A 21,626-nucleotide genomic window follows, 5' to 3' on the forward strand; every position below is an offset into this window, starting at 1 on the left:
TCCCCTCCCTCCTCCCTTCTTCCTCCCCCCCCTCCCTCCCTCTCCCCTCTCCTTGCAACGTACGGGTGTGCCGTAGAGGTGGACGACAGTGATCTGGTTGCCCGTAGGCCCGACCACAAACTTCTTCCCGTTGGTGGTAGAGGCCACAAGCTGTGGCGGTGCGGTGTACGGCGCCGCGGTGTTGGCCTTGCCAGAGCACTGCACGCCCTGACCAAGCTCATTCTCCATTGCCATGGCTGTCGCCGAGGCCATAGCCATGGCCATGGTCACCGCCACCACCACCGATGCTATCCAGGTCACGTGCAGCATTTTGCTTCTTCAATTCGGGGGCGTCAGGTGCCACCGCCTGCCAGCGATTGCCGTAAGCTGACCAACAGGGCAAGTCGGAGTGCCACTCACGGTAGGAAATGACCGTCACGACGCCGACGATGACGGGTGGAACCGGCCCTCGGTGGCGGTGTTGGTCGACGTCGACTCGCTGCTTGACGATGCATCGCGCCATACCGGTGGCAGCGGCGAGTACCCCTGTTCGCCTGCCTCGACAAGCTGCTGGCGAAGGAGGACCGCAAGCACGACGCCGACGAGAAAGTAGGGGATGGCGATGATGTTGATGTTTCCACGCACCGCTGCAAAGGCAAGCGTGGTGAGCGCAGAGACGCCAAGCACGACTGCAAACCGCTGGTACAGGTGCATGCGGTAGAGTGTCTCGGCTCGGACGGCGATAAAGCCTAGCGAGAAGGCGATGAGCAGGACGGCGACCGTCAGCACCAGCATCAGAATGTTCGGGCGAGAGCTGTCCTCCTCTTCAGTATCATTGTCCTTTCTCTCATCGTTGTTCTGGGTTGCCAACACCGCCACACCGTACACGCCCAGCCCGACGGTGAGCATCATGGCGAGCACCGTCACCACTTGTGTCGCGGTCTGCAGACCACGGACCCGCTGTAGATCGACCTGTGTTCCCTGCTGCGGCAGCATACCTACACAAGCCCACCCCCAGATGCCAACCACCACCAACCACCGCCACCGGCCGCCACCACGTGTGCAGTGAGTAGCAGCAGCAATCAGTGCATGTTCTCTCCCTCCCTCCCCCTCCTCCCTCCCCCTCCCCTCCCCCTCACCATCCACCCCCATACCCCGCTGCCCCTTCCACACCACCAACACCAACATACTACACAAGCCCCCCGCCCTCGAGTCAAGTGCTGCCACAATCTCTTTCCCCCCCCTCCCCCTCCCTCCTCCTCCTCTCTTCCTTCACCTGCTGACGCCACATTGTTCGCTGGCGAACCTTCACGATGAAAAACAGAACAAAGGCCACCTGTCCCCCCTCTCCCCCCCCCATCCCCATCCCCACCACCATGGCCAAGGCAAAGGGGGGCAAGCCGAGGACCGACAAGGCGGTTGCAAAGGGAGGCAAATCAAGCTCCAAGGGCAAGGCATTCTCCTCTGCCGGTACGGCCAAGGGCAAGGGCAAGGGCAAGGGCAAGGGCAAGGGCAAGAGCAAGGGCAAGTCGTCCCGGTCGGTGCCCCACCCAGACTCGGACAGCTCGTCTGTAGGCTTGGAGCCAGCATACGCCCGCCGGAGCAGCAGGGCCCGCAGCAGCAGCCGTACCCGCCGCCCGTCCAACATTGGCGGTCGTCCTGTCTTCTCCACCGGCCTTTGCAACTGCTGCGCTGATGTGTCGACATGCTGCTACGTGATGTGGTGTCCCGGTTGTGCCCTCATGACCTCGCGCGCCGTCGCCGAGGAGCGTCGCGTCGAGAACGATGACTACGCCTGGGGCTGCGTCATTCAAACGCTCCCACCCACTTTGGTCGTGTGTGGAGGAGTCTTTGGCCTCTCGCTCTCCATCGATGACCGCATCGCTACCATCCGCAAGTATGGCCTCGGCGAGCCCGACTGGAAAGACATGTGCACTGCGCTCTTTTGCGCCCCCTGTTCCGTCTGCCAGAGTTATCGCGAGCACCTCATCCGTCAGGGCGACGCCGCAGACCGGAGCCAGTGTTGCTGCTCTTCAACGTTAGGCCTGTGACCCGCGAGCTACATTCCGTCTGATTCGAGGGTGAACGACTCGGCCCGCGTCGACCGCAGCGGCGAGTCGGCAAACTCGGTCATCGGACTCGCCACGCGGACGTCGCCCACCTCGGCCAAGTGTGCGTGAACCTCACTTCCACCCTCATCGCTCGTCGTAAACAGGTCTGTGCATCCCATCTCGATGCTTGCCATATGGAGTGCCGGCTCAAAGTCGTCGATCTCGCTAGCTTTGGCCTCTCCCCACTCGTCCTCGGCCTCGATCTCAGCCTCAGCTTGCTCCTGCAGCGACGCCCTCACCTCCCAGCCCACACCCAGCACAACAACCAGGACGACCCAGACGAGGCCGAGCACCACCGCAACATGAGATAGGAGGCCGACATCGAATGCACCCGCCATCAACACCACCGCCGCGCCGGCTGCCGCCGCCGTTGCCATCACGTTGTGCGGCGACCAGAGGTAAGGCCCTATGGCCTGGAGCGCCATCGTCGAGATGACAAGGACCATTGCCGCTCCGGCTGCCTTGGTCTTCACTCCGCGTAGCGCCGTGATTGCCATCGCCAGCACCGCCTTCTGGCCCATGACCACCACCTCGAACCAGTACAGATGCGGCTTGAACCGCGCGACAAGGAATGCGTACCGGGCCACAAACGAGACTTCGGCCCGCGTCACGCGCTGCTGGAGGAGGAGCCCAAAGGTAAACGCTGGGATGCCGACCACGTACACGATGACAAAAAGCACGACCACCCATAACGCGCTGTAGTAGCTTTTGTCGTAGCACGAGGTTCCCGGCGCCGCGCTAAGCACCCATCGCCCACCCACCTGCGAGCAGTCTAGGTACTTGAGCGTAGAATGTGCCAGCGGTAGATACATCAGCCCCATCATCTGCAAGTACGATCGCGCACACGACGATTGCAACTGCGCCCGTGTCGCCACACCATCCGCCAGAAGCCGGCGAAGCCGCGACGATCGCCCCAGATCGAGCGCCTCCGCCACCCACATCCCCGGCCCAACGGTCCACAACTGGACGTAGCCAAGTCCTGCGAGGAGGACCACAGCAAAGACGCCCACAAAACGATTGGGAGCGACATGGTCAGGCCCCACTTGAGCAAAAACGGGTTGCGTGCATCCGGAAACGTGCACTCGGGCGCGGCGAGCTCGATGTTGAGCGACGCCAGTGACGTCGCCCGCATCACCAGCCGCGCCGCCTCGTGCCAGTTGAGATCAAGCTCGCCGTACAGCGCCACAATCTGAACCGCGGTGATCGAGATTGAGAGAGCAGCAAAGCCGTAGACAGGCCCTTCGCGTGCGTTGTTCCACACCAGCACGCACGCCAGCCCAATCCCTGCCACTACAAGCAGGATGACTGCGCCCGCGGTCGACTGCGGCGCGCACTTGTGGCACCGCGACGCCAGCCGGTACCACCCGCGAGCACACCGAGCGCACAATTGCCCGCTGTACCCGCGCGCACACTTGCCGTCGCCTGCACACGCCCCGGTCTGGGGACATGCCACAAACGCACCGCCGCCCGGCGCAAACCCGGGGCGAGACCGTGGCGGCACGTCACCACCATCACACACTCCGCCGACCGGACAGGCCATGCAGCCCGGCGCCTCAATCGTCCGTCGCCCGCGTGGCCCACTCCATGCACCAGCACTGCAGCTGCAGTTGAGCACATGCGCCGTCCCCTCCTCTGACTCGCTCAGCGGCGGACAGTCGGTGCAGATCGGCGCGTTGACGCTGTCCGAGTAGGTGTTGCGGGGGCAGAGCTCACAGGTGGTTGCGTCCACTGCTTTGGATCCCGGCGGACACCGCGAATCAACTCGCACAATCCAAGGCGAGCCTAGCAGCGGCACGTTGTCAAATGACGCCGTTACCGCGTAAACGCCGGCGGTAGTCACGCTGTACTTCACGCCGTAGCTTCCGTCACCCCGATCAGTAACTTCTACATCCAGCGCCTCGCCGTCGCGGGTCACGACTACGCTAAGCGCATCGCCACCGATGGCGCGATTATTGCCATACGCGTCGCGCGCGTGAACAACAAACGAAGCCTCGCCATAGTCGGGCGACGAGAGCGAGCTGCCCTCGGCCACCGACTGCAGTCCAAATGCGGGCCCCGGGACAAGGTCGACAGCCAGTGGAGCCGGGAGCGGCTCGGCGTTGACCCCGACCTCAAAGAGGTAGCTACCCGCGATCGTGGACAGCGGCCAGGAGATCGCGTAGTGCCCGTTGGCGCCAGTGTAGGTCGAGACCACCGTTCGCGGCCCTGTGCTTGGCGCTAGCTCGCGGATAAAGATCTCGTCGAGGCCGGTCACCACTGCATTGCCCGACAAATCGCGGACACTCGCGCTCCAGCTCCACACCGAGCCGACAACATGGGTCGAGACGCGCACCGCGGAGATTGTTGTTGTGTTGCCAGAAGCTACCGAGCACTCAAAGTTGGCGATGCCGGACCAGACGCCACTCCCGCCCGCATCGATGCAGACACGAACTGCGGTGCCGACCGGGTTGTAGCCCGGCAGGCAGGCAAATGTCACATTGGCGCCATAGCTGGTGGTGCCGTGGTCAAACCGCATCCCATTAGCTGGTGACGGCTGCACTAGCGGCCCACAATCAATAATCTCACAGCTCGGCACCGGTGCAGTCCACGACGCGTTATCTCCCGGACCCTCGACACCGCAGAGCACGCTCGAGGCGCCGACCAGCGCATAGCCCTCATCGCAACCAAACACCACCGACGCGCCCCACATCGGTGGGCTAGGCGCGCTGCTGGAAAATCCATTAGCCGGCGGCGAAAGCGAGCTGCACGCCCTCAGGCTGCACACCGGCTCATGGCCGGACCAAGCCTTGGAGAGCTCGCACGTCCGGCTCGCCGAGCCGGCCGCGAGGAAGAATCCGGCGTTGCACCCAAATGTGCAAACGTTGCCGGTGAACGGTGCGCACGTTGCAGGCGACACGCTTCCGTCGGTTGGCGGGAGGAGAATGGAGTCGCAGTGTAGAGGATCTGGGCTGCAATCAAAGTCGCTAGCACCGGACCAGTAGTTGGGCGAGCCGACGACGCACGTCCGGGTAGTTGTACCCGACGGCTGATATCCAAGATTACAGGCAAACGTGCAGCTTTCTCCAAGCCCGCTACCGCTGCACGTCTTAGTTCCATCTGCCGGCGGAAGCTGACCCAATGGGGCACACGGAATGGGATCGCAGCTCGGAGAGTTGCCCGAAAAACGCGCACCGTTGCCATCCACCGTGTCACACAGCCGCGACGCCAGGCCGACCCGCTGGTAGCCCTGGTTGCAGCTAAAGGTGGCAGCATCGCCCCATTGCGGCACACCCGGCTGGCTCACACTTCCATCAGCAGGTGGCGCCAGCGAGGGACAGAGCCGAATGTGGCAGCTCGCCTCGGAGCCAGACCAAGCCCCGTTAGTCTGGCACGACCGACTAAACGAGCCCAGCCGGTAATAGCCGGCGGCACAAGAAAAGGTGCATGTCTGAAACGTGACTGGTGGGCAGTTGGACGGATCGACCTGTCCACTGGATGGCGACGGCAAGGCGTTGACGCAGTTGGTTGGATCGGGCACGCACGACAGAACCGAGTCCCACGCGGCGCCGCTGCCCGAGTCAACGCAGGTTGTCGTGCTCGCGCCCGATACGACGTAGCCCTCGTTACAGCTGAGCGAGAGTGTCTCTCCATCAAACCGCCGAATGGCTGGCGACGTAACACCGTTGGCAATGTTGAGGTTGGGACAAGGGCGATCAAAGTGGAGCGTGATGCGGAGCCCGCTGGTGGCTCTAGCGAACGAGGCAGCCGGTACAAAGACGAGCCCCAACTGGCCGTTCCAATCAGACCGATCCACCAGCTCTTGCACAACGGCAACGAGCTCGGGCACGCTCGGTTCAGTCCCAATATAGCCTCCAAAGCCATGGTTCCAGTTGGGGAACGTCTGAACCGTGCCTGTGCGATCCATCTCGGCGGTTGTCCGCGGCAGATCACGAAGCTGAAACGGTGGTGGCGGCACACCTTGAGGCTCGAGCACCAGCGTGCCATCTGCCACACCATAGATGGTGACCAGAGCCCGGTTGTCGTAGAAGCAGCATGCCGAAAAGTCCATCTCGACTCGAGTGATGCGCGAGAAACGAGGAATGTCGGCAAATCCGAGGTTGTTGGGCACAATGTACGCCGAAAGGTAGCTACCAGAAAGGTAGAGGTACGGGCTCTCGTATCGGGACCCGCTCGTGGTCTCTACACCCCAGTGTGGACGGGTGGGACTCGAAGTGTAGCAAGAGACCATGATCGATGCGCCGGAGCAGCCGAGGCCGAAGCTTGCGGTCACCACCAAAAAAGTAGAAGGAAAGCTGCTAGTTCATTGCCGCCACGGTGCCTGCGGCATACGCACGGAGATGAGCCTTTGCAAGCAGTTGGGCAGAGTAAGGCACGTCTGCCGCAAGATGATACACGCCAGCATACCATGTTTGGCAGGCCAAGTATGGCTAGTCTTAGCAAGACGAATGCAGAAAGCGCAAGCGTTGGCGGACTACTGGGCAGTAGCTGGGCTCGGCAGCTACTCTTCCGCGCGTGCCGACGTTTTTTTTTTTTTTTTTCGGCGACAGCCGTCGAAGCGGCAGCGGACGCGGCGGGGCCGTCGGACTCGTCAACGACAAGCTCCGCACCGTCCGCGCCCGCGGCTCCTCCGAATCGGCGCCGTACGGCACCTCGCGCACCTCGTCCCATGCTCCAAGGCGTCCGTCACGGCGGCGGCAACTTGGGCATCCTTCAGGCAGGCGTCTACGTGACGGCCGCCATCACGTGCGGGCACGCCTCCCACCTCAAGCCTCAGACCAAGCAGACGTTAAGCATCATCGAGTTGTTCACTTTGAGACGCATGACAACGCGTCCGAACGATCGTGCTGTTTAGGGATATTTCCCCACAACACTCTCTCACGCCTCCAAATACCGCAGGACCGAGTCCCGGACGACGAGGCCCGAAGCAACTGCGGGGGCGACTTTGACAGCGGCAGGGCCGAGGCCACGGAAGAGGCCACGAATGCCATCAGAGCGGACAATCGAGGTGACTGCATTGGCTGTCGAAGAGTACTGGAATGCATCGGTGCCGAGCTGGAGACGGCGGCGGATGAGGTCGACGGGATGGGTGACGGCCTGGGCGACCATACCGGCAACGACGCCGCAGCCCAGAAAAAACGGAATTGAGTCTGCGAGGCCGTGGATCGATTCGGGGAGGTACGCAGGCGCCCGGGCTTTGAGCATGTCGTAGCTTGCCATCTGGACGGCCATGAACGGCGCGATCGAGCCCAGCGTGGGCAGCAGGCCGCGATAGAGCGAGGAGACGCCACCTTCGGCAACCAGTCTGCGAACCGATGCAGCAACGGTGACATCGTATGCGCCTGTGTGGAGCGTGCCGGAGCGCGAGATGGTCTGGACCGACATGTGGGTGCGGACTACGTCGAGCGGAAAGGTGACAACGGTAGCGGTGACGCCGGCGGTGGCACCGGCTAGCGCGCGCCAGGCTGGCCACGGCTCTCCAGGTGGCACGTCGACGCGCTCAGGCTGCGCCGCGCAGAGCTGCGAGTAGAGGAGACAGACGATGGCGCCAAACGGAACGACTTGTGCAATGCTGGCCGCGTTGCCGCGGAGGAGCCCAGCCCATCCCTCAGAGGCAAGGATGCGGCGGAAGATGCTTGTCGCCCGCGGCGCAGTACCCTCAGACGCCTGTTGCAGGACCTTGATTCGCTCCAGCGGCGCGGTGATTGTCTTGGAAACACCGCCGGCGGCGGCACCTGCAGCGAGGAACTTCCACAGCTCCATGTGGCGCGGCGGGAGGTCTGGCACAAAGTCGTTGCCGACCGAGAGCGAAGCCATCGAAATCAGGTGTGTAGAGAGCGACTGGAGCGAGAGCTCGTCGAGCGCGCCAAAGACGTCCGCAAACTCGGCAAACTCGATCGTGTCCGAGCCGTTGGCATCGACCACGGACATCATGGCCGCGAGCTGCTCGCGCGACGGCGCAAAGCCGAGCGACCTCAGTACTACCATCAGCTCGTCGACTGAGATCGAGCCCGAGCCGTCAGTGTCGATGTCGTCAAAGAGCGACCGAAGATGAACCGCGTCACACATGCGGGTAAACTCGTGAAAGTCGATGCGATCGTCGTGGTTGCGATCGTGGAGGGCAAAGACCCACTCGACCTCTTCCCCTGCGCTTCTTCTCCGCGATACTCTCCGCGCCTGGTCTTCTGATCCGTACCCGCCTCTCGAGTCGAGAAGCTCGAGCGCGCGCCGCAGTTGGTCAATGTTGAGCATGTTCGTGCTATCATCGTCGCACATCTGTGCCCGGGCAATCACAGGTGCGACACGTGCATGAGTCGCCCGCCCGCCCCCCTCATGCACACCTCAACGCTCCGCTAAAGCCAACCTACATCAAAGACAGCACGCAGCCGCTCGAGCTTTGCGGCACGAACAGCGGGAGCTGCGTCGGCCATGTCGGGCTCAACGGCAGGGCTGGACTTGGCCTCAGACACCTTGTTGCGCCAGGCCACCGCAGTCGGCGCAGCCGCAGCCTCGGTCGACAGGACGACGTGCGGCAGGCGTCGGCGGTGACGACGTGTCAAGCAGGGAGCGTGGTTCGTTCTCGCCTCGAGGCGGAGAGGTCGTTGGAGTGGGGTGGGGTGGCGCCGGTGTTCGAGGCTGGGGCTGGGCTTGGACTCTGGCTAGTGTGTGGGTGGCGGAAGCGGTGGCTGCGACGACTCCAACCGGCTGGGCATGGTTGATCCTGGGCCGTTACGTTCAATGGCAGATGCGTCAAGTACATGATCGGTGGGTGTGCCCGGGTGAGTGGAAGTGATGATTGCGGTTCTATGGCTCCAGCGATCGGTGTCGGGCGTGGAGATGAGCAGCAGCTCGGTGCTCGGTCCGGAACGCGAGTCTCCTCACTCATCCGGACGATCCAGCGGCGGAGCCACTGCGTCCGGACGCCAGCTTGCCAAAGCCAGGTACAACCGGATCGGCGCTCCAGGGCAGGCTGGCGCCGTTCTGCCACTCGGTCCATGCCTTGACCAGGTTCGTGCCACCCAGTCCGATGCAGATGGCGGCGACGACGGCGCCGAGCGGACGGGCAGCCTTTGACGCGGCAAATGCCTTGGGCCGGACCACCACGTCGCGGGCGAGATACAGGCCGACCGACGTCACGATAGTCCCCGAGGTCAGTGCACAGAGCATGCAGTCAGGCTCGCGCTCGTCTTCCGTCCCAGCGTCCATGCCCAGTCTATCAACCGTGCCCAGCCCCGCGGCGGTCTGGTCTGGTCTCGTCGCCATGCTCTTCCGCCGCTGCGAGAGCCGTGCCTCCTCGTCCGTCACCCACACCCACCTACACCCACCTACACCCACCCAAGCACCCAACCACACATCGCAATCTTCCACCACTCTGCGGTCGCATGTCCCCAAACCACCAAAGTCCGATTTTAGGACGTGCAACCCCTCATCGAACCCGGGTTCCATGGCGTCGCCAACACCAAAATGGCGCACAGCTGCACGCAGGCCGCCATCGTCGCTCAGTCCACATCTCATCCCACACATCACACCATGTCCAAGCCGACCAACTGGGATGACTTTGAAAAGCTCATCCACGCAGCCATGTACAACGATCTCCGTGTGGCACCCGAAGAGCGCCCGCTCCTCCTCGCGGCGCCGACGGCCCTCGACATGCGCGCGCTCACCAAGATGGCCCAGATCGCGTTTGAGACCTTTGGCGTGCCAGCGCTGTGGATGATCCAGTCGGCCACGCTCGGCGTTGTGGCTGCAGGCTCGGTGACCGGCTTGGCGGTCGAGTTTGGCGCGCGCTCGGTTACGGTCACGCCGGTCTTTGACGGCTACGCCATTTCTGCCGCAACCGTCATGGTGCCCATCGGTGGCGATCTCATCACAGACCACCTCATGCGGCTCCTGACCGAGCGCGGCTACTCGTTCACCACGACAGCTGAGCGTGAGATTGTCCGCGACATCAAGGAGAAGCTCTGCTTTGTCACGCCCGACTTTGAGGGCGAGCTAGCGCTGGCCGCTGATGGCGGCGCCGGCCCCGACAGCGAGCGCACTTACGAGCTTCCTGATGGCCAGGTCATTACCATCTCTTCGGAGCTCTTCCGCGCACCCGAAATCCTGTTCCGTCCGGCCCTCGCCGGCGTCGAAGCCGTCTCGCTCCCCGACGCCATCCTCGTCGCGGTCATGCGCACAGAGCCAGAGCTTCGCCGCGAGCTCCTCTCGCGCATCGTCATCACTGGCGGCCCCAGCGCCACCCGCGGTCTCGGCGACCGCATTGAGCTCGAGCTGGCCCGCATCCTTCCCGACGACGTCATCTCGCACGTGGTCACCTCCTCGGCTCGCGAGAGGAAGTACGCCACTTGGATTGGCGGTTCGATCATCGGCTCCCTCACCGCCTTCCACTCTCATATCATCACCGCCGATGAGTTCAATGCCTGTGGCCCCGCCAAGGCTGTTGCGCGCCGGATGTGGTAAAGCATAGCCAAAGTCCTTGCACATGCTTGCCACACGCGTGCGTGACCGCAGCACGTGCCACAATCGGCAGTCCACGGCACATCCACAGCTGCCCCACCACTCGCTCGCCTTTGTTCTCCGGGACGCCCTGGAGTGTCCTTATCCGCACCTCCTCCGTCCGCCTCCCCCGTCCCCCCCCCCCCCTTCCTTGCCGTCCCTAACCCCACCCACTCCACCTCCACCTACTCCACCGCTACTCACTCCACCCGCCACCTCCGCACCACCCGCACCGCACATCGTCGCAGCTCCGCGGAGTCCTTGGTGGCTGGACAGCGCGGGAAAAAAAACTAGCCTTTGCTTGATCTGTCCTCAATTGATCGTATAATTGACCAGTGACATTGAGCCCACCCGTTGCAACTCCTCTCGACTGCTTGTGGATCCTCCGCCATGGGTTGCGGCTCGTCCAAGAAGCAGGGCCGGGCCGGACCACAAAGGCCAACCGGTGCGCGGGAGACTGCTACCACCCAGCATCATGAGGACCAACCGTCGTACTCGTTGTCGCTCACCTCGGCCGACTCAGGTACGCTCTCGAGCTCAGAGTCGAGGTTGGCCCAGGACTCGCGTCGTCGCTCTTCGGCACGCGCGGCAGACACGCGCCAACACACCGCCGGCCCAGGCACCGCATTACGATCGAGTCAGACGAGCTCCAGTGGCTCGGAAGACAGCAGCGACAATGCCGACTCGTCTGACGCTCTGGCAAGGCACCGGAAAGCATGGAACGAGGGCGTCGACCACTCATCAGAGTCCTCGGTCATGTTTGTGACCGACGAGGCCGGTGAGGAGGCCGTCGCTGCTGCGCGGTTCACCGTTGGTGGCCGCGTTGTCGACGTTACCAGCCTTGCGGCCTCCTCGCGCGCAAAGTCACCTGAGCCCGACGAGCTCTCGGGCCTGCCAGGTCTCGATCCGGCGCTGCTGCTCGAGAACGCGTCGACCGTCCCGCTCCCTCCAGCACGTGACGTTGTTGTTTATGACTCGACGGATGCATCGGCGCCGCTCGCGCCTGTCAAGGGCCCCAAGCCGCGGGTAGCACCCTTTGACGCCGCATCCTCGCATTTTGCCTCGCTCTTGCCTGACGCCCGCGCCGCACTTGACGCACTCGCCGCAGCCCGCGCCCATGCCGGCCTCGCCCCGCTCTTTTTGACGACGTTCTGGCTTCGGGCGCGATGGCCCACGCCCAGTACATTGCCGCCAACGAGGCCCATGGCGAGAGTCGCCACCTGCACTACGAGCTCGAGCACCGCGCAGGCTACTCCTCTATCGGTGACGACGTCGCGCGAAAGGCTGCTGTTGCTGTGGGCTCCTCGGGCGTCGCCGCCCTCGCCACCGGCGTGCTCGCCGATCCCGACGCCCGCGCCAAGGTCTTTGTCCGCCACCCGTCGCGCATCGGCCTCGCCACCGTTCCGCTCGCCACTCCGCGCACCGGCCTCACCGGCGAAGTTGTCCTCGTTGTTGTCCTCGCCGCCATCGACGGGCCGGAAAAGACAGAGTTTGCCGCCCTCCCGCGCGTTGTACCCTGGCCGCCTCCCGAAGCCCGCAAGCTCCACCGCGCCTGGCGTCCGCTGCCATCCGATGCCCCGACCGCTCTCCGCGCTCATTCCTTTCATGCTGCCCTTGCCAACCTACCGGGCTTCTCGCCGGACGCCACCCTCGGCTACCCGATCACTCTAGCGCTTGCGCCGGCTGACGCCGCCGACCTCATCGACTGTGCCGCCCACATTGCGGCCGTCACTGCCGAGCCCGGCGCCTCGCGTGCACCGACTCCCCTTGACGCATGGGTCCTTGCCCCTTCGCCGCGCCTCGCCAACGCCCGGCGCTTCTCACCGCTACCAGACACCATCGTGGTCATACCCACTTGCCCGCTGCCGGTCAACGCCCGCGTCGACGTCGAACTCACGCTCTCATTTGCCTCGGCACCCGAGCTGTGTCTCAGCTGGTCGTTCACCACCCGCGGCCACGCCGAGTTTATCGTCAACGCCCATGCCAGCTTTGAGACCTCGCCTCTCACCACGCTTGCTTCTGTCCTCGCGGCCTCGCTCGCACTGCCACTTCGAACTGACGTGCCCGCTCAGTGCGCACACGGCGACTCGCAGCTCGTGGCGAGCGGCGAAGAGGTGACCATTCGGTTCGGTCCTGGCATCCACGACCTCAGCCCGTGGTTTGCCAATGCCTCGGCACCACCGCTAGTCTCGACTTCGCGGTCGCTCGTCCTTGTCGGATGCGATCCCGAAATCGGCGAGTCGGTACTGGTCGTTCCGTCGCGCGCGGCAGACACGAGTTCGGCCATCACTCCGCTACCTGTGATTCGCCTGCTGTCGCCATCGCACCTTCGTCCGTGCGTCGAAGTCCGCAACATTGCCTACCGTGGCCCAAGACCGCTGCTGGACGTCCCCAACCATTCCCGTGTAGTCCTCACCGGAGCCTCAATTTCGTCCACTGTTTCGAGTGTAGCCTGCGCCGGCAGCGGAGCAAGCTTCTCGCTCCGCTCGGTCCGCATGGTCGACATCGGCCCCAAGCGTGCACCCGGTACCAAGCCGCCTCCACTCTTTGCCACCCGTCCCGGCGCCACGATCTCGACCGTTCTCGTTGGCTCGCGCAATTGGTTCCATCACGTCGGCGCCGAGTGGCATACATTCGAGTGGCAGAGCGACCCCGACGAGCCTGACATCACCTCGGCCACGCTACAGCTCACCGCCAACCCGCCGTCTTCCGGACCGGTGCCGGGCAACGATGCAAGCACCAAGCAGACACAGATCGAGCTCTACGAGTGGGTCTTTCGCATCCATTCGGCGACCAACTTGCCGCAGATGGACCGATTTGGCTCGTGCGACGCTTTTGTGGTGCTCCTTCTCAACGGCAAAGAAATTGGCCGAACGTCCGTGGTCTCCAATTCATGTAACCCGGTGTGGCCAGAGACCGAGCCTGGCGGCGAGATTGTGGTCTCGGGCCGTACTGGGCACAGGCTCACCTCATCGCACGCCCGACTCCGCCTCGAGGTCCGCGACCACGACCGCGGCTCGAAAAACGACGCGGTTGGCTGTGTTGAAGCCAAGGCCTGTGAATGGGCGTCTGGCTCCGGCTTTGTGCCGCGCGAGTACGCGCTCGAGCCGCTGCCCCGGTCATCTGAGTCGTCAGACACCAGCTCCAACGCCGACCAAGAGCTGGGATCTATTGTGGTTTCGCTGGCGCGGCGCCCGGTCACCGCGGCCGCCAAGCTTGTTACCTCGTTTTCGTCGGTCTCGCTGCCGTCGCCGACAAGTCCTGTTGCGCCGCCGTCGTCGTCGTTTTCCGAGTGCGACGAGACATCTGGTTCGGTCCCGTTCGCACATTGGCGTGTGGGCGTCGCTGCCGTGGTGCCTCTGGTCCATGAGCTTGCCGACGTGCTTGCCCTCGTCTCCCCGCGGGACGTTGTTCACATCCTGCCCGGTCGCCACGCTCTTGCTGCTCCCGTGGTCATCCCGGTCCCAGATCTCACCATCATGGGCGCGTCTAAGGCGTGTGTTTTTGAGCCACGCGCCGCTGCTCCGGGCTCTCCGCTTGTTTTGGTGCCTTCCTCGGCCTCGCCGTTTATGATGTCCGAGGTGACGCTGGACATGGGCAAAGAGGCATGCTCCGCTCCGCTGTACCTCATGCCTGGTGCAGTGGCCCATCTGGCGCAAGTGACGACGCTCTCGCGCGGAACCGGCCTCCTTGCCGCGTACATGATCGAACCAGGCGCCAAGCTCTCTGTCGAGCTCTGCGACTTTACCCGCATGTTCACTGATCATGTGGCGTACGTCCGCCCGCTTCCGCCGCGTTCGCCTGGCCTCGGACTCCCCGGTGCGTTTCTGGACGGTGGCGGCAACATGTGGAGGATGCGCGGCTCCCTAGTGGCCGGCGACGTCTCGCGGTCGTCCAAGTCGATCTCGCAGCGGACCGGCCGGCTCATCTCGACCGCGTCCGACGGCGGCACCGTTACTGTCACCCGCGGCAAGTCGAGCACCGGCTCGAGCTCGGCTCCAGGCGAACCGGTCTCGGGTGTGGTGTGGGACGTGAGCTCAGACGCCGAGTTTGCTTTTGCCGCTGAAAAGTTTGGCGATGGTGACCACCTAGTCCTCGCTCCCGGTACCTACGAGCTGACCGAAGCGATGTGGATTGGCAACGGGCTCTCCTGCGTAGTGCGGTCGTCGCGGAAGACTCGCAAGGCCGACGCTCGCGTCGTCCTTAGCCGCGCCAAAGGCAGCGTTGCTCCATTTGCCTCGGTCGAGTCCAGGGGCCAACTGACGTTGGAAAACGTGACTCTCGACAACAGCGGCGACGACACTCCGGCGTTTGTTATCGATGGCGAGGGCTCGGAAGTTGTGCTGAAGCACGTCGACGCTCGCCGGTTCGGCAACGCCAAGCTTGGGCTCGGCGTTGTCGGTGCTGGCGCCACACTTCGTATTGAGGGCACGTTTGACTTTGTCACTTTCGCCGGTCCACACCTCGCCCACGTAGCGGGCCCCTCGCCCGACTCGGGTGCCGACGCCGGAGCGCTTGTGCTCGCCCCAGGCGTGTACCACGGGCGAGCGCCGCCGGTAAGCGGCGACGTGCGGAACGTCAGTCTTGTCGGCTCGGCGTCGTCATCGGAGCATGCCACCACATGGCAGGTGGCGGTGGAGCCCGATTCTGAGCGGGAACATACGCTTCAGGCCGTCATGGGCCTCTACTCACACGGCGACACCATCGCCATGGCCCCGGGCCGGTACGAGCTCCAGCACGAGCTCGAGTTTGCACGCGGGCTTGATGTCTCGATCGTGGCAACTGGCGAGGTGGTCGTTGTCCGCGGCGCAAGCAATGACGACGCGCTCTTTGGGACCGGGCCGGGTGCCCAGGTGACCTTTGGCGCAAATGGCCGCGGGGCGCGGCTTGTGCTCGACAATGCAGGTTCGTTGCACCCGATGCTCAACGTGGCAGCCGAGACCCTTGTCTCGCTTGACAGCGTCGTGCTGGCCAACATGGGCAAGTCGTACTTTGCTCGGATAGAGCCGGGCGGCAAGCTCGAGCTACACGCCGTCGACCTGACCCGCTACACATCTCCATTCCTCGCCTACGCCGTCGACACTTCGGCAACGATCGCCGTCGACAACCACGCCGTGACCTGGGGCGACACGCGGCCGGTGTCCAACACGGACTAGCCGCGCTCACGCCAGCAGCACCAGCAGCAGGAGGAGAATCGAGTGGGAATAAAAGACGAATTGCTCTTGCTTGCTCTTTACACCTCGCCTGCAGTGGTGGGCAGCTTGAGGGCGGCGTCGCCCGACATGATCTTGACAAAGTAGTAGTAGAAGAAGTCGCCAAAGAGCGCGGTCTGCACAAAGCCAGCGATCCAGGCAATCCAGTTGGAGTAGTACGGCTCTGTGGCGTAGCGGTAGACCCAGTTGACAAGGTACAGGGCACGGTAGCCGCCGACAGCAAACATGTAGTGCGACGAGAGCGAGTCGGCCTCGCCGGTCTCGATGAGCAGCATAAGCTGCGGCATGACCGCCACGGCCTCGAGGTAGATGGAGAAGGTCCACAGGATCTCCAGAATGGTAAACTGTGCATTAAAGATGAGGGCAAGGACGGCGCACGGCGCAAGAATGTGCCACAGCACAAAGGTGTCGCGCGCATCGTCCGACGTCGACTTGAGCTCGGTCCGCATCAGGTACACGATGTAGTAGCTGGCGGCAAGGAACAGGATCTTCATAAACGTGTTGTACAGCGTGAGCCCTGTGATGTGTGCAAAGTTGAACGTGATCATCATGCCCAGCACGTGGAACAGATCCAGATACCGGCAAGTGAACACGAGCGTGTACATCAGCTGTGTCTTGAACGAGATGCCCTTGCACGACTTGGTAGCCTTCATCTTGAAAATGAGGATAAAGAAGCTGTACTCGTCACATGACCCCCAGTCCCCCCCACACACACCATTTCCCCCGTCGCCCGTAGTCGCCATACTATGTAGTGAGTCTCTACCCCTCCCCCCTCCCCCTCTCTCCCCCCTCCCCATCCCTCCCCCCTCCCCCCTCGCCCCTCACCCCCTCGTCTGCCAGTGACGTCGCCAAAAACCGCCACCCACCGACCGCCCACCCGCATTGCTGAGGAGGTGCCACCAGCCACGTTCCACATGCCACCACTACGCCTACGCTAACCCCTTTCCCCCCTGATACCACCCATTGTCATACCTGGCAAGGTGCAGCAGGTCTGCCGAGATGCGGAAGATGTTCATGCTGCCACTCGTTCTTGGCGCCTGCGACAAATGTCTGTCTCACTTTGCAGAGAGCCAGTGGCTGCCGACTGGCGCGGTGACGGAGAGGAAGAAGCAGCGGAGGGCGTGGAGGATGGATAGCAAGGGCGGGGATGACAAGTGATGAACGGATCGTGTGCAGTGGGCATAGTTACCGTTGTGAATGTGATAGTTTGGGAGGATAAAGTAGAATCAAGACTCGGCATGAGTATGGCGATTGGGCCTTCAGCCGTAGCACCACCGGTCGCCGACCTCAGCTGTGTAGCTGGCCCCACCACGGCCGCCACTGTCACCCCACACGCGCCAGTGGCCATGACCTGCCACGGCTGGGTTGCCCAATGCCAGTGGCACTGCGACAGCCACTCGACTGCGCGAGGAAGAGCGGCTGAGAGGAGGGTACGTGGACATGGGTGTAGAGCATGGGGGGGGATGGGGGTTGGGAGGGAGTGGGGGAGGGAGGGAGGGAGGGAGGGAGGGGCATGTCACGCGGAGGGGGAGGGGAGGGGCGAGGGATGGACGTGGCCTTCCTGCCCTTCCCTCCCTCCCCCACTCCCTCCTAACCCCCCCTCTTCACCCATCCCCCTTCACACACCAACTGGCTATACAGCAGACTCATTGACAGGTGGGATGTTCTGGATGGATGGCGGTGGCTGGTACTGGTGTGGGCGTGGGCTGGACTGGGGGTGGGGTGGGGGGCGTGGCGGACAGGGGATACGAGACAGCGACCGGATGCGCAAGGCTGTCCAGCGGCATGTGCTATCGTTCATGGGCACTCGGTGTGGGGTTGTCACGTGTGTGATCGGCACTCTGCTGACAGTCAACACGGTGCTGGTGCTTGCGGCCATGCTCGCGGCGCAGTGGTCAGGCACCGGCACGGCCTCCCCACCGCCGTCTTTCTTCTCGCTCTTTGCGTCGATGCTCGGCCTCGGCTGGGCCGCGCCAGCGTCGTCGAGCAACCTACCGCTGGCCTCATGCTCCTCGGTTCTCACCGATAATCTTGCCGGCAAATCATTTGAGCACGCGCTCTGCTCGCCCATTCCCATCGACATTGTCTACACCTGGGTCAACGGCTCGGACACCAAGCTGCTTGACGATCTGGCCCACTACAAGGCCTTGTTTGCCGAGATGTACCCCGAAGCCGCGGCAGCCGAGGCCGAGGAGGCTGAAGCCTTGGCAGCCGCCGAGGCCGAGGCTGCGGCCGAGGCGGCAGCCTTGGCGGCCGCGGCCGTCAACGGGACTGGCAGCGGCAACGCGACTGAGGTCAAGGCCGCCGGCGCCTCGCGGTTCCGTGACAACAATGAGCTCATGTACTCGCTGCGGTCGATCGAGAAGTTTGCGCCGTGGATCCGCCGCATCTTTATCGTCACCAACGGGCAGGTCCCGTCGTGGCTCAACATCGATCACCCCCGCATCGATGTCATTCCGCACGAGGACATCTTCCCCGACCCGTCGCACCTGCCGACCTTTTCGTCGCCGGCCATCGAGGTCCATCTCCACCGAATCCCGGGCCTCTCGGACAAGTTCATTTACTTCAACGACGACGTCATGTTCGGATCCGAGGTCTGGCCCGATGACTTTGTGACTCATGCCAATGGGCAAAAGGTGTACCTAGCGTGGGCAGTGCCGAATTGCAACGAGGGCTGTCCGGCGTCGTGGATCAACGACGGCGTGTGTGACACGGCATGCAACGTCTCGGCATGTGACTGGGACGGAATGGACTGCGTCAACGTCACCTCGACTTCGCGCTACTCGTCATGGTGGTCCGGCTCGTCGTGGTCTTCATCGTCGTCGTCGGCTGCCCGCTACTCGAGCTACTGCGCACCCGGGTGCCCGGACTCGTGGATCGGTGACCGCTACTGCGACAAGGCGTGCACCAACGAGGCGTGCGGCTGGGATGCGACCGATTGCGGCGTCGACCGCATGGTCAACGAGGGCATGTTTGGCGTCGAGGCTACCGACGCTTCTGCCTTTCCACTCACTGTCCCGCCACACACTCCGGCCATGTTTGTCAACCTGACTTTGCTCTTTGGCCATGACGGCCACGTCGACGAGGGCTCGCATGACAACTCGGACATGGTCCGCACTGCCACCATTTCGCAGCGCAACAAGATCATGACGCTCACTTTCCACCGCGACGTCAACACCACTGGCGTGACCCTGTTTGTCGCCGGCAAGGCTGCCGACGGCTCGACTGTTGCCGCCACCCTCAACATCACTGTCTCTACCGGGCCCGACACCCTGCCTGCTGCTGATGTCGCGACAGCCAGCGACGACGCAAGCGTAGCTGTCGACGCCGGCTCTGCGCCAGCGCCGAGCCACAGCACCGACGATGGGGCGTTGGGCGACGAGGCCGAGCCGGGCTCTGCGCCGGCACCCGACCAGGGCGCCGACGGGGGGCGTTGGACGACGAAGTCGAGCCAGGCTCTGCGCCGGCGCCCAGGCGCGGCGAAGCGGATCCACCGAGCTCGGTGCCAGCCTCTGATGGCGGCAGCGACGCGAAGGCCGTGGACGACGCATCGGATCATGACGCGTCGGGACACGACCTGAGGCGGCGACTGTTGGCAGCGCCGACAAACCAAGACGGCGGTGCCAACAAAGAGCCGAACGTGCTCTCCAACGCGCTGGCGAGAGTGGGTGCGTGGGTTGAAGCAGCCGGCGGCGGCGCCAGCAGCAGCGGCGGCGAGCCGCGACTTCCGCCGTTGCACAACAATCGTCTTGTGCCCCGCGGACAACCAAGGAGCCGGCCGCACATCAAGGCTGCCATCGCACCGTCGGATGTTCTGTTTGGCGACGAGGCCGAGGCTGAGGAGAACGACGCCGACCTGGTGACTCGCATCGAAGCTGTCAAGGCCAAGTACGCGGCGTGGGAGGCTGAGCAGGCTCAGCTACGGGACAAGTACGGTGACGAGGTCTATGAGTCGGCAGTCGAGCTGGCGACGTCGATGTGGAGCTCGGAGCGGTCGTTTCTGCCGTGGGAGCGCCGCGAGTCGATGCTCCGGTCGGCGTGGCGGGCGGCGGCGATGGGCGTGCCAGACGAGGCGGCCTCTGCCAGCAGCGCCAGCTCGTCGGTGCTGCGGCGGCACCTGACAGACGTCTTTGGCGACTCGCTCAAGTTTGTCAACAGGCTCTTCAACGCGCGGTTTGGCATGGCGGCACGCAAGGTGCCTGCACACATGCCGCACATGATCGACCGCAACATCATGGAGCGGCTGCAGAGCCTGTTCCCGGACGAGTACGATGCGACGTCGTCGCACAAGCTGCGGATGGGAACCGACATGCAGATGGCGTTTTCGTACTTTTACTTTCTCATGGAGGAGAAGCGCGAGTTTGAGCTCGAGCAATACTTTCACGAGCACATTGACGTCGATGCCGACGGCTACATGTCAGACAACGAGCTGCGGACACTTGCTGCGCGGATTTACGAGCTCCCACTCGACTACGGCCAGCTCGGAGAGCTGCATCAAGCCATGGAAGAGGCATACGAGGTGGTCCATGGCGTGCCAGTGGGCGAGACCGGCCCGGAGCTCGGGTTCGATCTCCAGGTGCTCTCGGCGGCGCCTGCAGTTGTCGACCGCATCATGGACCACATTGGCGAGCTTCTGCAGAACCGGTTCGAGATCAAGGATACCGACGACGTGGCGTTCCAGATGATCGGCGACAACGAGACCGATGTCAACCGGGCGCTCGACGGCATCCGGCGCAACCGCCACAAGTTTGTCTGCCTCAACGACAACATGGACGACGATTCAGCGAACCCGCTTGTTGTGCAGGCTCTGCAAGACTTTTACAACTCGGTCGTCCCCTTCCCCTCGCAGTTTGAGCACCCTCCCGGCGTCCGCAACCGCTACCTGTACATCCAAGAGTATCGGGCCGAAGCTGAGCGGTCACGCCAGGCGCGGATGCTCGGCGTCGGGCTCGCTGTCCTTGTTGTTGCCGTCTGGGTCTGGCTCAACTACTGCACCGGTGACGACGCACTCTCGCGCAACAAGCGCCGCCGCGCGCTGGCAAAGTCCAAGCAGATGCTGGACGTTTAACGCTGTAAATCCCTCACCAGAGTTGCTTCCTGGGCCTCAATGCCACATGTTCATTTCATTTGGACTTGAGTGCGTGGACAAGCCAGTCGAGCCCCTCATCAATGCCCACGCCCTCGATGGCTGAGGTCTTGAAGATCTGCCATTGGCGGTCGCGGATACGGGCAAGGCCGAGCGCCTCGGTCACCTCGGCCGGCGTGAGTGCGCCGTCGACATCCTGCTTGTTGGCAAAGACAACCAGCGGAACACCGTTGAGGTCTTCTTCTTCAAACATGGCCGTTAGCTCCTCTGCTGAGATGCCGATGCGCTCGCGATCCGACGAGTCTACCACGTAGATGAGCGCGGAGGTGGCCTCGCCAAAGTAGCACCGCCAGTACGGCCGGATCGAAGCCTGCCCGCCCAGATCCCAGACCGAGAACGTGACGTTCTTGTATGTAACCTCCTCCACATTGAAGCCGATAGTGGGGATGGTGGTCACCACCTCTCCGCAGTGCATCCGATACAGGATGGTCGTCTTGCCCGCGTTGTCCAGCCCCAGGATGAGAATGCGCATCTCCTTCTCACCCCACAGCTTGGAGAGCATCGACGTGAAAAAGTTACCTGTCCATCATTGCCCGCAACCCCCCCCCCCCGCCCCCGCCCACGCGCAAAGAGCCCAACCCCCATCCCCATCCCCGTTCCGCTCTTGTGTGAGTGCCCTGCTACCTTCCTTCCCGTCGCTGTGCCCGCCCACGTCACGCCCCCCCTCCGTCTGACCCCCCCCCC

The 21,626-nt window shown here is 63.5% G+C and overlaps 10 protein-coding genes across 10 annotated transcripts in view; 3 read left to right on the forward strand and 7 right to left on the reverse strand.

The window, feature by feature from the left end:
• AMSG_04439 (uncharacterized protein) overlaps positions 1-309 on the reverse strand; it is a gene marked incomplete at both ends in the record, with an annotated part of 2,129 nt that extends 1,820 nt beyond the window's left edge. The window contains one exon of the mRNA XM_013903325.1: positions 64-309. Coding sequence (XP_013758779.1) covers positions 64-309 — 246 coding nt within the window. The remainder of the gene's footprint in view (positions 1-63) is intronic.
• Positions 310-414: 105 nt separating this feature from the next.
• On the reverse strand, positions 415-975 carry AMSG_04440 (uncharacterized protein; the record flags this gene model as incomplete). Its single annotated transcript, XM_013903326.1, has 1 exon — positions 415-975. One exon carries the CDS (start codon positions 973-975, stop codon positions 415-417), a length of 561 nt encoding a protein of 186 aa, XP_013758780.1.
• Positions 976-1,969: 994 nt separating this feature from the next.
• On the reverse strand, positions 1,970-6,318 carry AMSG_04442 (E-selectin; the record flags this gene model as incomplete). Its single annotated transcript, XM_013903327.1, has 2 exons — positions 1,970-3,016; positions 3,106-6,318. 2 exons carry the CDS (start codon positions 6,316-6,318, stop codon positions 2,039-2,041), a joined length of 4,191 nt encoding a protein of 1,396 aa, XP_013758781.1. The 3' UTR covers positions 1,970-2,038.
• Positions 6,319-6,883: 565 nt separating this feature from the next.
• Positions 6,884-8,695, reverse strand: AMSG_04443 (calcium-binding carrier protein SCaMC-3). The gene is made up of 2 exons (XM_013903328.1): positions 8,456-8,695; positions 6,884-8,363 (listed from the first exon to the last, which is right to left on the reverse strand). The coding sequence occupies exons 1-2, from the start codon at positions 8,516-8,518 to the stop codon at positions 6,966-6,968; spliced, it is 1,461 nt and encodes a 486-aa protein (XP_013758782.1). The 5' UTR covers positions 8,519-8,695; the 3' UTR covers positions 6,884-6,965.
• A 182-nt stretch (positions 8,696-8,877) lies between these two features.
• AMSG_04444 (uncharacterized protein) lies at positions 8,878-9,373 on the reverse strand. Its single transcript, XM_013903329.1, has one exon. It carries the CDS (start codon positions 9,348-9,350, stop codon positions 8,970-8,972), a length of 381 nt encoding a protein of 126 aa, XP_013758783.1. The 5' UTR covers positions 9,351-9,373; the 3' UTR covers positions 8,878-8,969.
• Positions 9,374-9,612: 239 nt separating this feature from the next.
• On the forward strand, positions 9,613-10,547 carry AMSG_04445 (actin; the record flags this gene model as incomplete). The annotated part of the gene is made up of 1 exon (XM_013903330.1): positions 9,613-10,547. Exon 1 carries the CDS (start codon positions 9,618-9,620, stop codon positions 10,545-10,547), a length of 930 nt encoding a protein of 309 aa, XP_013758784.1. The 5' UTR covers positions 9,613-9,617.
• Positions 10,548-11,339: 792 nt separating this feature from the next.
• Positions 11,340-15,739, forward strand: AMSG_04446 (uncharacterized protein; the record flags this gene model as incomplete). Its single annotated transcript, XM_013903331.1, has 2 exons — positions 11,340-11,731; positions 11,797-15,739. 2 exons carry the CDS (start codon positions 11,340-11,342, stop codon positions 15,737-15,739), a joined length of 4,335 nt encoding a protein of 1,444 aa, XP_013758785.1.
• Positions 15,740-15,799: 60 nt separating this feature from the next.
• AMSG_04447 (ER lumen protein retaining receptor) lies at positions 15,800-16,833 on the reverse strand. Its single transcript, XM_013903332.1, has 2 exons — positions 16,769-16,833; positions 15,800-16,471 (listed from the first exon to the last, which is right to left on the reverse strand). The coding sequence occupies exons 1-2, from the start codon at positions 16,810-16,812 to the stop codon at positions 15,817-15,819; spliced, it is 699 nt and encodes a 232-aa protein (XP_013758786.1). The 5' UTR covers positions 16,813-16,833; the 3' UTR covers positions 15,800-15,816.
• Positions 16,834-17,204: 371 nt separating this feature from the next.
• On the forward strand, positions 17,205-20,888 carry AMSG_04448 (N-acetylglucosamine-1-phosphotransferase subunit beta). The gene is made up of 3 exons (XM_013903333.1): positions 17,205-17,226; positions 17,539-19,241; positions 19,271-20,888. The coding sequence occupies exons 2-3, from the start codon at positions 17,560-17,562 to the stop codon at positions 20,862-20,864; spliced, it is 3,276 nt and encodes a 1,091-aa protein (XP_013758787.1). The 5' UTR covers positions 17,205-17,226; positions 17,539-17,559; the 3' UTR covers positions 20,865-20,888.
• Positions 20,889-20,919: 31 nt separating this feature from the next.
• On the reverse strand, positions 20,920-21,444 carry AMSG_04449 (ADP-ribosylation factor-like protein 1; the record flags this gene model as incomplete). Its single annotated transcript, XM_013903334.1, has 1 exon — positions 20,920-21,444. The coding sequence occupies one exon, from the start codon at positions 21,442-21,444 to the stop codon at positions 20,920-20,922; it is 525 nt and encodes a 174-aa protein (XP_013758788.1).
• Positions 21,445-21,626: the final 182 nt, after the last annotated feature.

Source organism: Thecamonas trahens (assembly GCF_000142905.1).
Source record: "Thecamonas trahens ATCC 50062 unplaced genomic scaffold supercont1.18, whole genome shotgun sequence".
Lineage (NCBI taxonomy): Eukaryota > Apusomonadida > Apusomonadidae > Thecamonas > Thecamonas trahens.